The sequence below is a fragment of the Solanum tuberosum genome, unplaced genomic scaffold, assembly GCF_000226075.1.
Source record: "Solanum tuberosum cultivar DM 1-3 516 R44 unplaced genomic scaffold, SolTub_3.0 scf00158, whole genome shotgun sequence".
In the NCBI taxonomy this organism is placed as follows: domain Eukaryota; kingdom Viridiplantae; phylum Streptophyta; class Magnoliopsida; order Solanales; family Solanaceae; genus Solanum; species Solanum tuberosum.
The window spans coordinates 710,818-728,742 of record NW_006239083.1 but is presented as its reverse complement, the minus strand read 5'-3'; the positions used below and the strand labels follow the sequence as shown (position 1 = coordinate 728,742).

At 34.0% G+C, this 17,925-nt stretch overlaps 2 protein-coding genes across 2 annotated transcripts; one reads left to right on the top strand and one right to left on the bottom strand.

Moving 5' to 3' along the window:
- Positions 1–2,556: 2,556 nt before the first annotated feature.
- On the top strand, positions 2,557–7,231 carry LOC102605203 (serine/threonine protein phosphatase 2A 57 kDa regulatory subunit B' iota isoform). Its single transcript, XM_006353595.2, has 2 exons — positions 2,557–4,597; positions 6,407–7,231. The coding sequence occupies exons 1-2, from the start codon at positions 3,461–3,463 to the stop codon at positions 6,764–6,766; spliced, it is 1,497 nt and encodes a 498-aa protein (XP_006353657.1). The 5' UTR covers positions 2,557–3,460; the 3' UTR covers positions 6,767–7,231.
- Positions 7,232–9,154: 1,923 nt separating this feature from the next.
- Positions 9,155–17,869, bottom strand: LOC102604868 (cyclin-A2-2-like). Its single transcript, XM_006353594.2, has 13 exons — positions 17,693–17,869; positions 16,424–16,504; positions 14,593–14,945; positions 14,127–14,403; positions 12,892–13,025; positions 12,527–12,619; positions 11,519–11,652; positions 11,118–11,193; positions 10,273–10,349; positions 10,152–10,185; positions 9,919–10,068; positions 9,700–9,834; positions 9,155–9,607 (listed from the first exon to the last, which is right to left on the bottom strand). The coding sequence occupies exons 3-13, from the start codon at positions 14,905–14,907 to the stop codon at positions 9,554–9,556; spliced, it is 1,479 nt and encodes a 492-aa protein (XP_006353656.1). The 5' UTR covers positions 14,908–14,945; positions 16,424–16,504; positions 17,693–17,869; the 3' UTR covers positions 9,155–9,553.
- Between the last annotated feature and the right edge of the window lie 56 nt (positions 17,870–17,925).

Below are 17,925 nucleotides of genomic sequence, written 5' to 3'. Positions count from 1 at the left end.
TGGCCTCATAGTGAGGACAAGACCAAAATCGTCTTCCGGGATTGCGATCTGACCAAGACGTCTGCATTTGCAATAAGATTCCATGCTTGCATCGCACTTCCGCATTGATCATTGAATCATTCTCATCCATACACAACTTATCCAACTCGGATTTTGTCATAACCCTAACATTTATACATAAAAATTGTGAAAGAAATTTAAAATCAGAACTAACAATCGAAATAAAAAGGTGTAAATATAAAGAATATACTAAAATTTTACTTTACCTTTTCGAAGTAAGGAGCAATTTAACTTGAATGATAATGATAATGGAGGTTTTTTTCTTTCTAAAGATGAAGAACAATAAAGAAGAAGAAAACTTAGTTAAAGATGAAGAACAATAAACAACAATAAAGTTTATTTTAACACATGGCCAATTTTTATTGGTCAGTGTTGTCTAAAAATTGCACCCACGCACCTAACATAGGTGAAGTCACGGACTCAGCCACGTAGGCCAAAAAGTGGTAAATAATTAATAAAAAAATAAGTTCGGAGGGGTAATAGGACCTTAGTAAAGGTTAGGTGTGTCTCTGGGATTTCGGGCATAGGCTGGGGGGTACTTATGCATTTTCCCAATAATAAATAACATGAGTAATATTTCTATATTACCCTTTGAATATATTAAATTTAATGCTTTGGAAAATATATTAGATTTTGAAAAATATTTAATAGCAAGGGTAAAATAGATTCAAAAGGTAAATTATCTCTTGATTTTTCAATCTGGCCAAGTATTGTTAAACAATTATTTTTAGTATAGTAGACAAGTAAAAATTGATAGAGAAAGTATTGTATAAGAGTTAGGGAAATTTGGATAGTTTTCGAAAATTGTGAGACTTTCATGTTGAAAAATTCAACTTACAAATAAAATTTCAATTTTAAATCAATATAATTCTATTCTTTAGTTTCATATTATAATTTGAAATCATGTATAAATGGACCTAAATATTATGTTTCAACTAGCAACACGCAAATTGAAAAAGATGATAATTTGATGTCGAATTTGTAAGTGTTTACAAGTTAGAGAACAGTTGTAATTGTTTTTATTCTCCTTGACATAATTATACAACCATTTTACAAAAAAAATATTATATTTTTTTTTGTGGAAAATAGATATAACACACTATTAAACATGCATATTTCTTCTTTAAGTCAATAAATAAAATTTTAGAAAATTAAATCATTTCGAAAAAAAAATGAAACAGTAAATATTATGTTTGTACTAATAGCATATAAATCGAAAGGTGGTGTTTTAATTTGAAACAATATTAAAACCTAGATTGCATATATCTTTTGTAAAGTGCATGTGTGCAACAAGAGGCAGAATTATTAGTATGCTAATTAAAATATCATAATTATTTGTACGTCTTGTAATTAGGTGTGTCAAATTGTACTACATTTTAAGAGTAATTATACATGTCACTAGTAATTAATTTGCATAAAAAAAATGTAGAGGATAGCTAATTTACTATCAATATATCTCGTACTTGTTTGTGTTACTTTTATCATTATTTGGACCCATTTGACCATAAAAAAAATTATTTTTTGAGAATAACTTTTTATTTTATTCGAAAATTAGTGTTTGATCATGAAAATTTTAAATTCAAAAAATGACTTGTAATTTATTTTGCAGTTCACTTTTTATTTTTTGAAGTTGTATTTAAGTATAATCAAAGCATGAACTAATTTCAAATATTGTTTGAATTCATATTAGCTCCAACTATATAAAATCCTAAAGAAAGTGAAAAATATTTAAAAGCTACAGCCAAACGCCTACTTGGTCTCTACTTATTTTTTCGGATATATAACATTTTCTCAGGGGTAAAAGACTTTTTTTTTGTTAAAAAAGGACAAATATTACTAAAAAGTGAATAAATGATACATGTACATCTTTTTTTAAAAAAAAAAAAATATGCATGAGTTAACTTTATTATTTCATCTTTATTCTTACTCCCTCATGCCACCTTTTTTCTTTTACTTTTTTTTTTAAAAAAAAATTAAAGAAGAGCATTACTTGTTTGAATAACTTTAAATTTTCTTTTAGTAAGTTTTGTGAAGAAAATATTTTTTAGAAATAAAATTTTATTTGTCAGCAAGTAATTTTTTTTCTTAGAAATATCCTCCTCCCTTAGATCCCTTCAAAATAACTTTTTGATAACCAGATGTCTGAATGCGCATCTCAATTAATTTAATAAATATATATTGGTATTGGTATGTGTCAACACAAGTTTCAACTAATTATTCTTAATTTTTTTTTACAATAACCTTTAAAAAAGTTAAAACAAACATTTTTTGTGATTTTCTTGAGTTATAAATAAACGTCAAGATTGAGGAAAAAATAGTTAAAAAACCAATAATATAACCCTAAGAAAAAAAGGATCTTTTTCAAATTTGTGTGGTGACTCTTTACTCTTTTCATTTTTTTTTTCTTCCACAAGGCCCACCTGTATTTTCTCTCAGAAATAAGTTATCAATAATAAAACCATCTCACAAATCGAGAAAAAAAAATTTGAAAGAGGAAAAAAAAGCAGAACATTATTGTGAAAGAAATAAAAAGTATGCCAGTCATTCAAATTTACTGCTCTTTTTTTGGTCTACTTTTATTATTATTATTATTACAATAAATTATTGTCAAAAAGATACAAACAAACAATGATGGACTTTCACCATTTTCCCCTCTGCACCATGCATCCATGCCAAGGTTCATAATTAAGCTCTGAAACCCACTTACCCCACCCCTATCCCTTTTGCCCCACCCCCTTCAAACCCAAAAATTTCCTAATGAAGAAGAAAGCTTTTTTCACTTGTTGTTTTTATGTTTATGTATAAATGTACATAGTACTAGTGCATGAAGAAATTTGAATGATGAATAATGACATTTTTGTTTTCTTTAGCCTTGTTATCAGCATCTGAATCTCCTTCTTTCTCCCTTCAACCCACCACCCACCCAACATACCCACATTCTGACACCCTCCCTACCCTTCTCTGCAATATATCTGAATCTTTTTCATGTTATGTATATATAAATAGTTATAATGAATGTGTATGAGATCTAGGCTCTCTCTCTTTATTTAAAGAATCCAAGGTTGTAAATTGAGCAAAAAAGGCTTCAGCTTTACATGATTCTTGCATTTTTCTCAATCTTTTCCCTATTTGTAAATCAAGATCTGAACACCCTTTGAGTTATTTTGAGGAAAGATTTGATTTTGCTTTCTTCTTGCTGAAGATAATGGCACCCCCATTTTGTGGTTTAGCTTAAAGTTTGCAGATTTTTTAGCCAATGAGGTTTTGGTTTAGATCTTGGTTCTGTACTACAGCTCTAGGGTTGTTGCCCTTTACCAGTAATATCTTGATTTGAGTGTTCTTGCACCCTCTTTTATCTGTTTTGAGTCTGTTTTTGTGTTAAAAGTTTGTGAAAAACACCATGTGGAAGCATTTTCTGAGTAAGCTTCCGAAGAAATCACTGAAATCTGAGTCAGTAGACTTAGGAAGAGGCAATTCGGACTCACACAGCCCGAATGCAAGCTCAAATTTAGGTCCTGGAAGGCCTAATAGTGTTCCAAGGAGGACTTCCTCAGTTGTGTTCCCAGCAAGTGTGATTGCAGGGATTGAGCCTTTGATTTCCTTCAAAGATGTTCCCAGCTCTGAAAAGATGAATCTTTTTATCAGTAAGTTAAGTCTCTGCTGTGTAGACTTTGATTTCAGGGACCCAACTAAGAATGTAGCAGAAAAGGAACTAAAAAGGGCTACATTGTTTGAGCTTTTGGATTTTGTATCTGCTAATCCACCCAAATTTTCAGAACCTGCAATTCTTGCATTGTGTAAAACATGTGCTGTTAATTTGTTTCGGGTTTTCCCTCCTAATTATCGGTCTAATAGTAGCCAGACCAGCGAAAATGATGATGATGAGCCTACTTTTGACCCTGCCTGGCCTCACTTGCAAATTGTGTATGATCTGTTGCTCAAGTTTGTAACATCTTCTTCTCTAGAAGCTAAGGTTGCAAAGAAGTATATAAACCATCAGTTCATCTTGAAATTACTTGACTTGTTTGATTCTGAAGATCCAAGGGAAAGAGATTGTTTGAAAGCTATTTTGCATAGGATTTATGGCAAGTTCATGGTTCATAGACCTTACATAAGGAAGAGTATAAGCAATATGTTTTACCGCGTTGTGTTTGAGTCTGAGAAACATAATGGGATTGCTGAACTTTTGGAGATTTTCGGAAGTGTGGTGACAGGGTTTGCTCTGCCATTGAAAGAGGAGCATAAGATCTTTTTGTCAAGGACCTTGATTCCTTTGCACAAGCCAAAATCCTTGGGGATTTACTTTCAACAGTTATCATATTGCATTAACCAGTTCATAGAGAAAGATCCCAAATTGGCTAGCACTGTGATTAGGGGTTTGTTGAAGTACTGGCCTATCACAAGTACCCAAAAGGAGGTGATGTTTTTGAGTGAGCTGGAAGAAATTTTGGAAGTTATTAACATGGCTGAGTTCCAAAAAGTGATGGTTCCCTTGTTCTGGCGGATCGGTTGCTGCATCAATAGTTACCATTTTCAGGTACTAATAATTATGTCTCTAGACATGTATATATGTGTGTGCATGTGTACTTTAAATTTTTATTTGTTGCGTAGTTTCTGAGTTGTTGGTTAGATATGGTTTGCTCAAGGATCTATGAACTAATATTGTGATAAGATTTCTCCTTCTAATTGATACAGAGGATTCAGGCTAATGTGGGATGGAAATGCAATTGATTGAATGATGTATTCTTCATCCTGTTGTTTGACTTGTAAAGAATCAGGATCCTTCCAGATTTACATGCATTTTTAGCTGTGAGGAATTTTTACATAAAAAGCTTCAAATTTACTACCAGCTCAGTTGCCTAGAATTAGATTTCTAGATTGCTGACAGGAGTTTTTCATTTAGTTTGAAATGGTTTCAGCAATGAGTCGAGAATTTAAGATTATGGAGCCAGAAAGACTTGTGCCCCAAGAGAATGTTCAGGATTTTTATTGTCTTATACGAAACAACAGCCTTGTTAATGAACTGGGTAAACAAGTGGTTTCAAGGGATGACACTAGATAGAAGAGTGCTGAAACAGAAGATCTATTACTGTTTCCGAGGGCATTTCTGGGATCAAGTTAATAAATTTCATCAGAAAACCTGTCAATAAGAAGAATGAGATATATTGCTTAATCTGCATTATTCAGTCATTGATTTAAGTATCTTTGTCCATTCTTAGACTTAAAAATTGGAGTTTCAGAGACTGAGAGAAACTGAGGAAGTAATTGGATCTTTGACAGAGTTAACTTGAATAAAACCAAGCATCCTGGGCCTTCTGACATCAATCAGTCATTGCACTTCGATGAACGCCACCACCATATTCTGATGAGTTGGTGGTGGTGGTTATAATATGATATCTTTAAACCTGCACGTGCTCAACACATCTAAACATGTGTAAATTTCTACTTAACTAAGTCTTTCCAGTAGATACTTGGATAACAATCATTATATGGCGTCACATGGGTTTAACTACATCGCGGTCATGCCATATGTTATGGTGTATATTGAGAGTGGTACCCAACCTTTTGTTATGATGTAATAATCTTTCCTTCCTTATAGTTCTGTGGATTTCTCTTCCTCCATGTACTTTCCAAGAAGCCCTCCTGCATGGGACCCAAAGGATGTTTGTCTTTCGCTTTTACTCATCTCTTACACTCTACTTTTCCTTTTTATGGTTCTTCTCCATTTATCTTTTATTGTTGAGGCTGGAAATTGTTGGGTTCAGGGACACAATTTGCCAAAAACTATAGCATCTCACTTCCAAGGCATATAGTATGTTTTTGCGACTAAGTATGATCTTCTAACCAAGAGTGAGGACTATGCTTATGAATTGTGTATCCATCTAAATACTGGAGGCTTCTACTTGAAAAGTGGTTTGTGGATGGGGAAGAGAGATAGAGAAGAATGAGTATATGGCAAAATGGTCAAAAAACAAATTTAGTTCATTGTTGGTTAGTTTCTGAAACCCCCTCCTTCTCTTTTTCTTTCCGAGTTTTCTCTCAACCCCCCTTTCCCCCTTTTTTCCTGGTGGAGAGTGAGAGATATGAACTTCAGGCCTTTTCTGGTAGAAAGGTTGCCATACGTGATGATCTCTTTGATGCTGCATTAGTCTGTTATCAGTTATTCCATGTTGTGATGCTTAAAAACCATGATGTTAATTTGTTCCAATTTCCTCCGCTACCCCCCCCTCCCCAATCCTCTGTGTGTCTCTGAAAATTGCCTTTGCTAAAATGTTTCTACTATACCACTTTCGGAACTTCAAAGTCACTTATTTGTCATCCTAATAGTCAAACTTTTATTGTCCAGGTTGCTGAAAGGGCTCTGTTCCTTTGGAATAATGACCAAATTGTCAATTTGATTGCACATAACCGGCATGTGATTCTCCCGATTATATTCCCAGCTGTGGAAAGCAATGCTCAGAACCACTGGAATCATGCTGTGCAGAACTTGAGTCTAAACGTAAGAAGGATGTTCTCCGAAATGGATGATGTGCTTTTCCTTGCTTGCCATTCGCATTACAAGGAAGAACAGGAAAAAATAAACTTGGAATCTGAGAAACGGAAGGAAGCATGGGAACAGCTGGAGACTGCAGCTAGTCTACGTCCACCTGTAGCTGGAAACATTGCTGTCCTGGTAATGCCTTTAGCAACTTCAATCACTTGCTAAGAGGTGATGACTCCACTCTATCCTTGTCCCCGTGTTTTGCTGTGTATGTTCCACGCAATTTAGGAGTCATGGAGAAAAAACTAGAATGGCGTCATGGATGGAAAATGGCTGTTGTCTGGAGCAGGTTTTTGAAGATCAACCCGATTAACAGCCTTATCTCTGTTGTAACTTAGTCCTACACCTGTGTTGAGGAGCGCGAATGGGGGGCTAAACTAACATTTGTTTCTTTTATTATGAACATTTTGTCATGGCCTTATATGTTTATCTAAATGGCTAATATTTTCATCACCTTTTTGCCTGGCTTCTTTAGTGTTCAGCTTTGCTATTTGGATGAAAGTGGAAAAGAAGAAAAGAAAATAGAGAGGTTTCAGGCAATCTGTTTGACACCATTTCTTGTTTTTGTTAGTACCAAAAACATTGACTAATTTGTAGTTTTGTACTATATTTATGAAGCTTCTAATTATTTTGCCCTCAAACAGATATTTATACTATAAGTTCCCCATCTATTAAAAATGGTTTATTATAGTGAAATTTCTGCGCTCACTAACTTAAAAGTTATGACTTAGGAATGTGCTAGGCAAATTTAGAATTTTAGTTAATGAGTTCCACAGTCTGACCAACAGACAAAAAAGAAAAGAAAAAGGGCAGCTCGGTGTAATAAAGCTCTTGCCATGTGCAAGGTTTAATGACCACAATATGCTGCCTTATCTTGCATTTCTGCAAAGAGATTATTTTCAAAACTTGAACCCATAACCTCCTGCTACATTGAGTTAGCAAAAATTATTGGATTCACGTGAATCGCTAACCACCCCACAGCCCGTGGGTTAAGAGACTTTTATGATTCTTCAAAGTCAAAATTTATTTGGCACCTGTTTGTACTGTTTGTAGTATTATTATTATGTGCTGGAAAGGGGTGCTTTACAGCTAAACATTTGAACTTTTAACACTACCATAGAAGAGTACGACCACATTCAACAACTACGATAAATAGAAAAAAGTAGTACTACTATTTCTCTACTAAAAAACAGAAATTAATGTTTTTTTTCCCCACACATCTTATTCGTGTGAGCACAATATATTACAGTACAAGTATAATTGAATTGTTGACTAATAATTTAAAGGAGAAAGGTAGTAATAGTTTGAACTTTGGAGGACCAATGTGAAATAATCAATACTAGTAACTACCTGCTCCTTATGTATCAAAAAAAAAAGTGTCACGTTACAAGAAAAAAATTGTCCCAAAATAAATGTCAACTCAGGAAGTTAAGATAAAAATAAGTCAGATATATTTTATCGACTATGGTATATCCTTAATACTCTATTTAATAGTGTTAAATTTTTAAGAGACATTTATTAAATAAGGATAGTAGTTAAGTAAACTACATATTATATTTATTGATTTCTTAAAGAAGGTGATTTTTACTAGGATGACATTTATTTTTAGACAGGAAATAGTAGTAACAAATATCATTGGGATTTGGGCCATTAATTTGGCGATAAGATGCTACTTTCCCATTTTTGCTCCTCAACATCTTGCATCAAGCCAAGTGGATGTTTTCATACTAGTAAGTTGATAATGATCTTATCAGGTCATCGTATGTCCATTCCTTCTATATGCCTACATTTTTTTCAATTGTATTGTTCATATCTAATCATAGTGATATTCAATAATATTTACGTCCTTTTTACTGGAGCGATGAATCGAGCGATGAATCTTACGATGCAAGTTCAGATGTTCAAGAGACCAAACTTTTTTGATAGGCATATTGGTTTGTATTCAATTCGAGTTGGTGAGGCCCACTTTTTATTCGAGTTTATGTCTTTGTTGTATTAGATTCTTTGGTAACGTTGAGGCCTTGCCGATATTTCTATTGCAATGTCATGTATTAGAGTATTTAAGTCATGTTTATGTTTTAAAATAAACTCATGTTGTCTTTAATATGGATTCACATCTATATAGTTAAAAAATGATTTTCTTATGCTAATTTATGAAAAGAAGGCTTTAAATTATCCGTATTTTCCTGTTTTCACTTCATGATTGAAAGTTGCGTTATGTAAGTCCTGTCTACTATTCCGCTTTTAAATGCAATCACAAAGTATCGATTCGCTTAGGCCTAAGTTCAGGACGCAATAAATTTGGTGATGTCTGCATAACTGTCTGCAGAGCAAACATCCCTCAGTATTTACATTAATCATACAGTTAATTAATGTAAGTTTTCACCTTAGTTTATGACTTAAACCATAATAAGTAAGATTTTGTGTAAACATCGGGTGTAATTAAATTTTTTATCCACCTGCAAACACAATTTAAGTACCGAACGGCTACCTTAACAAATATAGAACTTAAATGAGAAAGCATGGAACCAAAGTTATGTAAGCTTGGTAGAATTAAACGACTTGTATCTAGTCCAGGATGGAAAAGGATTTATTAAGCTTAATGAATAGAAACGTCAAAGTTGGAACCATTTAACAACAGGAGCTCTCAAACAGCTCCATATACACGATAGCAAGAAGCTAACCAGGTGCTGTGAAGTTACTTACATATTACCATTTCTTTTAACTTAGTGCATCCGCTTCATCGAAATCTACATGTTTCTGTATCATCTGCTGGAACATGGTAGGATGATAGATGTGGTTAAAATTTGAAAGAGGGTTGAAAAGAATGTGTCGTCTCTTTCCAGGAAGGATGGATTATTGTATGTTAAAGATTAATGTTCCTTCACTTGAAAAAGTGACAATGGATCTGCCAAACATGAATTGGCCAACCGGACTTAAGATCAGCATTTCCTAGAACAGTGATTGGACTGGTTTTGGAGACGATAAAGTTGCCACGGACTTGAACTGTCAATTCAAATGAAAGCTTCAGTACAATGATAAACAGCTGATCCATGTGGATGCACGCAAAAGAGAACGGTTGTGATAAAGTTTCTTACCTTTGGTTGTTTATACTTTTCACGGATGGCATTCAGAGTGCTTCCACTGGTGTTCATCTGTAAATCTTGCAGCAAAAGAACTGTAGTTTTCAGATCTAACGCCTTATATGTAGTGTAGTGCTCCAAAGTTGGATTCTGCAAGAGATTTCCAGAGTTATTTTGTGGTTGCATTCAATTGCAAAAAAGATGACAGGATCAAGGTGCAAAACTGTTGCATACCCATGGGTGGTTAGATTGATCAAGTGTCCATCTGGCTAGAAATACAGCTGACGCAGCAGTAACAGATGGAAGAAACTTAAGAAAACTATATTCAGCTAGTGTCAACTCTGCTAAATAGTTTGCCATGAATTCCAGTTCAACAGAGGGAACCTGCAGGTTGAAGAAATTTACTTTGTCATATAACCTTCATTTTCTAGGACTCAAACAAAAAGAAGATTGCTATCTCATCCTACCTCATAAGAAGCTTGTGATGCTTGAACGAATCTCCTAAAAACAAAGGACAATGGCACAAGTAAGGAGCCTACTCTCACAAGTAACATGATTTAACTTGCATATATTGCTAATTACAGGTACCTCAGGAACTTTTTGGTGGTCGGAGCAGTAAGTTGAAAGCCCAAAAAATTCAGAACTAGACTTTCCATTCTTACTACCTGACAATAGACATGGAATCAGTAATTAAACTTTTCACATCCACAGGGAGCTTTAAGTCGTATTAAAGAAGACATAGGAAAACATTTGGGAAATGTTCAGATCATTACTCAAGTAGGAACAAAGTATGCATCCAAGATATTATAAAAGAGAAAGGAAAGCTCGGAGCTAGATGAGGCAATCTAGATCTTCGCCTTTAAGAAGATAAGCACAAGGGGGTAAAGGAAAGTAGTTAGGACCAGCAAAAGAAAAAAATGCTACTACCATGACTGACTTTGCTAGAATGACAGTCAAAAGAACAAGCAGAGGAATGCAAGGAGTGGATCTTATACAGTTATCAATTTACAAGGACAAATTCTGAAAGACTAGTTGGATGCATAAAGGTACAAAATGTTATAACAGACCTTGGGCTTAACCCTCAAAGCTAGCTAATGAATTGAGGATGGTTGAAAACCATATAAGAGCTACAACCTGTACTTCTCAACCACTGTGGGCTTCTAACACTCCTTAAATGCCCAGTACTAGACATCTAGAGAGTATCACATAACACTGGAGTTCAATATTAAGTGACCAAACATCAAGGATGGGTACCAACGACAAATACAACCAGGAGAAATGAATTTAAAGAATCTAAAGCAACTCATACATGCTTCTTACACTAACTGAAACTAAAGTTACTTAACTGCTCTGTATTACATAGCATATCTCCAAGTACCTCTTTCTCCACATAAATGAAATGTACGACTAGATCAGCATTGGAATGAGCATACCTCTTCTTTCGAGTAAGTGTTGTCTGTAATAAAGCAAAATTCTTCCACACGAGGTGCACAAATTTCTTCATATTTGCTGCAAGCACAAAAGTAAATAAAATATCACATACTGCAGAATAAACCAATGAAAAGATGCAGATGAAAGTACAAATAGTTTCTCTTTACTGAAGCTATAAATAATTCTAAAAATTGGGTAAAGTATATTACCGTGTAGAATATAGCACATGCACATACAAGTTTAAAAAAAGGGGAATGTAAGTTAAATGGCTCTATTTCCCACAAGCTCCCACAGTAAAAAAGGGAAATCTTTGTGATCTACAAGTTTATAAATGTAAAAACTGTTTAGTCTACCCTATAACCTGACATTCTTGAGTATGAATATCCAAAAATGATTTACTTACGAAGCAATTAGCATGCAAGTAACTCCAAGCAGCTGAAGTTTTTGTTTTTCAATGTAATGCTCAGAGAGGAACCTATCAATAAGATGTACAGTCAGGTAAAGAGTGTCTGGAACCAGCCTATATTCTTCAGAAACCTGCAAGAGAGTGAACAAAATGATGGTCAGCGGATACAATTTTCACCGTCATGCAAGATAAGCATATCCAATACATGATAAGCATGAAAAGAGCTTATTCAAAAGTAAGTCTGAATTCCATAAGCCTGTGCTATTATCAATATGCATAATCAATGGCGGAAATGTAAGGGCTCTTTTGATTTCCAGTAAAACAAAAATAATTCAAGCAATAAATCTCCGACTACTGATACAATGTTTCATTTCCATTTTCATATCTTGCATAAATAATACATGCATAACTTATGAGGGAACTTAAGAATTATTTTACCCAGGATAAAATACTGAATAGTAATAGGTATATTAGCAATAGCTAGGTAAGAGCACTTATAAAGAGAAAAACACCATTAAAGTATTGCACCTTACATCATAGTAAACAGACTTATTTTCTTAATAGAGAAATATGAATGTATCATAATATCTGCTTATGATATTCCAAAATGACAAAGGAGAGATGTATAGGCTAAATGGTCATTTGGTCATTTAGACAGAAATCATGATTGTAGACTAAATATGAAAATTCCTATCAGAACTAACATTCGATGAAATGCTTTAAGGGAAAACACATATGTGATCTTCCAGGAAGGGTAACCATAAAAATTAAACAAGACAATAATGCTTGAATATGAAGCAAAAATTTCAGTTGGTGATGCATTCAAAAAAAGGAACTGTTCATCCAAAGATCAAAGTAAAGGTAATCAACAAAAAGGTTTTCTACTATCACAACTTAGGTCTATATGTGAAAAGATTTTGTTTATTAAGATCCACAACATACTCTTTAAGATAATATCTCACATATTATTAACCAGCGTTAAAACATCCAAGTAAGCAAACTGACCTCCACAAGCCAATCAATAAGAATACTTCGCATACCCTTGTTAATGTCCCGCTGAAGCTTTTCCATATAATTAAAGGCAGGCCGCCGGTCAAGCTGTTGGTGAGACGAATTTGTCATTTAGTAATTGAGAAACATAAAGTCTTAGGTTAACAAAGAAAAGGAAGGGCACTCTTAAACTTGTTCAGAAGTATTTAAACTATTTCATTGCAATTATCCATGATAATATTTGTTTAATTAATAACTAAAGGAAGCATTAAGCTTGATATTGTTTAGATGGTTACAGATGCCTAGTGCTATCACTAGACTTATCAACAGTGCATCAGTAATTTTTGAAGTAGTAACAGGAATGCACCAGTCATACTAACCTCCATGGCGTGCAAATTGTTATATATATCAGGAGCATACAGACTACACATTAGTGGATCCTTGTGTTTTGAATCTATATCTGCAATACCAAGCGAATTGGAGCCTTCCTGTTTCAAGCAAACCTTGCTTTCATCTGCATGATGGAACAGAAACAAATAAGCTCCTTCTAGAAAAGAACATATCAATAGGAAGATTTCCTTTCAAGACTAGTAACCTTTCATGCAATGTTAAGATGATTATTAAATTTTGCAGGCAATGCCAGAAGATCAAACAGATTAATAAGTTTTCCTCCTACCAACAGTTTTGGCTTTTTACCTTTTTTGGAAAAGGTTTTGCAGTCCATCCATTTGCAAAATGACACAAAACGCCCTTTGTATTGGAGACATAAAATAACTATCTCCATAGAACCACAAAGACATATCACCCATGAGGAACTATGCACTCAATTGGTTTCTTCACTCTTTCTGTTGCATGTATTACATTGTCTCTTTACTTCCAGTTATTCGAGGGTTACCATTTCTTCTGATGGTGCTACAAGTCAGCTACTTCACATTCAAGTGCAAGAGCTCTCTTTTGAGGTTTTATGAAAAATGGAAATTTTACACAGCTTTTCTTCAAACAGTTTACTGAATTGAGATTTACTAGAATGCAAAAAGAAAAAAATGAGCAAAATGCAGTGAATGAAGTCTTTATAAACTTTCTTCTTGCTGCATATATAGTAGAGAACTTTAATAACCGCAAGGAATTATAAATAGCTATTCTAGAGATCGCGCTCGGAATTATAACATCGAATTCAAATGGATGCCTATTGTAATAATGATATATCTGAGTTGGACAAAGGGGTATAAGCAGCTTTGCACTTTGAAGTTTTAACTAAAACTATATGCCAGTAAAGGACACACATGCTTGTCGCACTCTCAAAGAATTATATGTGGTTCCAATAGAGCATTTCATAAAAGGATCAAATTCAAAAACGTTGAATATAAATATAAACTAGTTCACAGTTTCATCGTGCACAGCACTTTTAAGAAACATAAAGTTTTCAGAAAAGTTACGATTATCAAGTATCTTAGTTGTTGGTCCCTCCCGATGAGCAGGCAGATTTTTTGAAACTTAAAGGAGCAGACATAGCTCAGTCATGGTAGTTGCACTTCAAACTATGTTTAAAGAGAGGGAATGAAATCAACAAATTCCAAGGCTTTCAAATCTTGCATAATAGCACACAATATCATACCTTTTGGTGTTGTATTCTGGAGGGTAATGCCATAACATGAACTCCTATTCACAGGCATAAGATCAGCTAAACCACTCTGAGCAGCGGTGATATATTCACTTGGCTGAGTTAATGGGTGGTCCTTGAAGTGTGCTTGTGAACAGTGTTCTTGTGATTCCTCGACCTTTACTTTTCTTGCTTCTTCAATCATACTCTCTTTTCTATCTTCAAGCTCAGGCTTTTTCACCAAAATAGCAGGTGTCACCTTTGAATTCCTCTTATCAGAGAATTTCTTAACCTATCACCATAAGACGAGTTGACATCATCGGCCAGAAGTTGATAAGTTTTTGAAACAAAGAAAAAGATTCAGCACTGAATCTCCATCTTTTGAAACAAAGACATTAGTTCAATAACCAATAATTATGTTCAGCAGAATGATTTCATTTCCAAAGAGCAAATATGATGTAACACATCTATTGAAGCTCACCTGAAATTTGCTTCCATTTATGCAATTCATGTATGGATTTTCACAAAGCACATTAGTGACATCCCTGAGAACAGCCCTTCGCTTAGGTTGTTGAGAAGCAGTACTAGAAGAATTAGCTGGTTTGTTCTCATCTGGGGCTGGTCTTTTGGATTTTGTTCCTTGTGTTACAAGTCCCTGTTTCTTATCCTGTCTGACAGATGGGTGTAGAGGTGGTAGTCCTCCTGATGAACCCAAGGTTTTTGCCCGTGCTCTTGTGATTCGCATAGTAGGCACTTTAAGATTAGACGATCCAGTTGCCATAGTTGCATTCCTCATTGATCCAGGTGGTGATATGCCAATTGTGAGAGCTACAACTGCAGAGACAACATTGCATCATTGTTAACTTTTCATAGTCAAAGGAAAGAATGACCCCCAAAAAAAAGTTTTTTTAAGAAAAGACTCCGGAAAAACAGATGCTTAACATGGACCAAAGAGCGGGGAACTTTAAAATAAGTCTCAATATGCAGGATCCAAGAACTTGATGAAACAGCACAAACATCATTCTTCAGCAGTGTTGTCAAAGGCAAAGAAAGATTCAAAGGTCTTGGGCTTTAAGCACAACACACATCCAAAAAATGTTATAGTAAAGGGCCTGATGACGAAAAAAAATAAAGGATCTATATGCAATACAAGAAAATAAAGTTATTAAAAAAAAACAAGAATTACATGGACAAAGCTTTAGGGCCTTGACGACATTATTCCCCAGAAAGCTCAGAACATTAAAGTTTTGGCAAATAAATGTGTCCAGGTACCAGGGTAAGAAGATAACCAGTGCCTGATCGGTCTATGACATGCCATCATGTGAACTAATGAGATTTAAGAAGATTTTTGTCAAAAATCAAGCAACTATTATTAACTGGTATAGTAACTTGAACTTGGAGCCTTCTTAGTAAGTTAAATATACGCAAGTTATGCTAGTTTGAGCTACTAATATCTAAGCAGAAAGTAACTTCTACAAACAGAAAGTTAGCATAACCAACACTATTGATGCGACCTTTAATTCATAATATTATTTCAATTATAACATTCACTTATGAATAAACTGAAATAGCAAAGAGAAGAAGTAAAGAACAAGTTGGAAGTTTAGGAGTTTATGTTAACTTATATTATGAAAGTCAATCATACCAAAGAACAGAATAATGTAATAAACTACAATTGAAAAAGTCGATCACACTTAGTTTTTCTTTTCCTCAGTTGTGGTCATTATATTTTCTCATTGTGCTGTCTTTGTTAATTTCTTTTGTAAATTTTCCCATGACTACCTAGCAGACAAGGACACACTTTTTTCATAGAGATTATCTTTATACATTTCAAACTCTTCCATGAAAGAGGGTCTTAAATATCAGAGAACCACCAGCATCCACTAGCAATCTACTGAAGTAGACTAAAAATAAAGAGTTTCAAGCACGTGAATGAGCTGAAACACAAATCTGTATCTTCAAATGCAGCAGGCACAAGAGACTGTTTTGTCTTATTTGATCAACCAAGGGTCAATAAACAAACATGGATACAATCATATATTCTAATTCAAAGCAGAAAGAAATTGTGTGGAGAGAAGCAATGATAAAAAGTGTTACAAATTTGATAACAAAAATATATTTTTGTTCACATCTAACATTTGATGAGATCTTATCTAAGGCTCTATACCACAACAAACTGCCAAGACCATATGATTTTTGTGTTCCCGTCTTGTGGTGTGAGTTTGTCATGTGTTCTTAACTGGCTTGTATTATCCCAAAAAAATGACATCATATGTAGGACATAAGTCTATATTTTAAAGAGTGATATTCACCTGCATTGTGTTCCACCACAATTCTAGAGCTTTATATAAATAAGGAGCATCTGTCACTGTACTCTTGAATCAGGGACGAGCCTGCATCAAACATTCATTGAATTTACTTACTTAAGCTTTAAGGTGTAAAAGGGAAAGATAGCACATACCATTTGCATGGAGAGTTCTACAAATGCAAAACAGAAAGCATCTACTCATACATTGTTGCTGGAAATTAAGTCATGTATACAATTCAATTTCAAAGCTAGTACCAATCTATTCAAAGGTAGATACAGTATATAATAGAAGATTTAAAGAACTTTAATCCATAAACAAATAAATCAAAAGATACCAGTCATCTCGGTCAATGTTATGCAATTTAATTACCTTTTGAATGTAACTGAAAAATTGTAGGAATTCTTAAAAATCTCTCAGTTTGATCTAACTGAAGATCTTCTACAAATCCACAAAAAAATAACTTAAAAATAAAAAACTACACTAAAATTTCTGAGAATAGCATGATAGATCCATCAATTGTTCTTCAAATGGAAATTCAAGTCCATTGTAAAATCAATTTCCTCCTAACTTCTAATTCCACAAGCAAAGCAAAAGTATTAATTCAAATTATTTTTTTCAAAACCAACCTGGAAAAGTAAAACTAAATAGCGTTAAGACTCAAAGAATCAACCAAAACACATCAAAATTTAATTTGCTTAATCACAACTAAGTATAAGAAATAGAAAATGGCAATTAACAAATCCAAACAATTTCATTTCTCAAAAGAAACTAGAAAAATAATAATTAAAAAACAGCTTTCAGACCTCAAAATTCAACCAAAATGTACTATAAAATTTTAAAAAGTAAAAACAACTAAGAACAAAAATAGAAATTGAAAATAAATAATCCAAATCAATATTTTCATAAGTAACCAGAAAATGAAAATCAAATACCTCAAAATCCAACAACAATGAACCATAAAAAAAATTCAAAAAATAAAATAAATACAACCAGCAACAACAACAACAACAAAAATTAAACAAATCAGGACTCCAGATATTAAGGAAAAATGGAAGAAAAACTCTAAGCTCACAGATCCATAGGCAAATCCTCAAGGACTACTCAAAATAGAGCTAAATTTTTTCAAATTTTCAAAATAAATCCCTTATTCATCTAGAAAAACTACACGGCTATGATACATTGCAGCTAATCTACAAATACAATATCCATATTGATATGTACACATAACAAGTACATATCAAACATGTATGTATAGGTCTGAGCTGAGCTTACTATGCATTATTCACAGCTCATGAGCTGCCTGCAACACCGTTGAACGGCGGTGCCTCGATTGCAGAGCTAGGGTTTCTACCTTCTCCGATCGGTCATACAATCAATGTAGCTCGTCTGTGTGGTTCCAGAGGGGTGGGTGGGGGTGCGGGGTGAGAGAGTGAAGAGCGTAGAGTGGTGATAGATATATAACACTGTAGATGTGGAAAGGGGTAGGGTGAGTGGGGAGTGGGGGG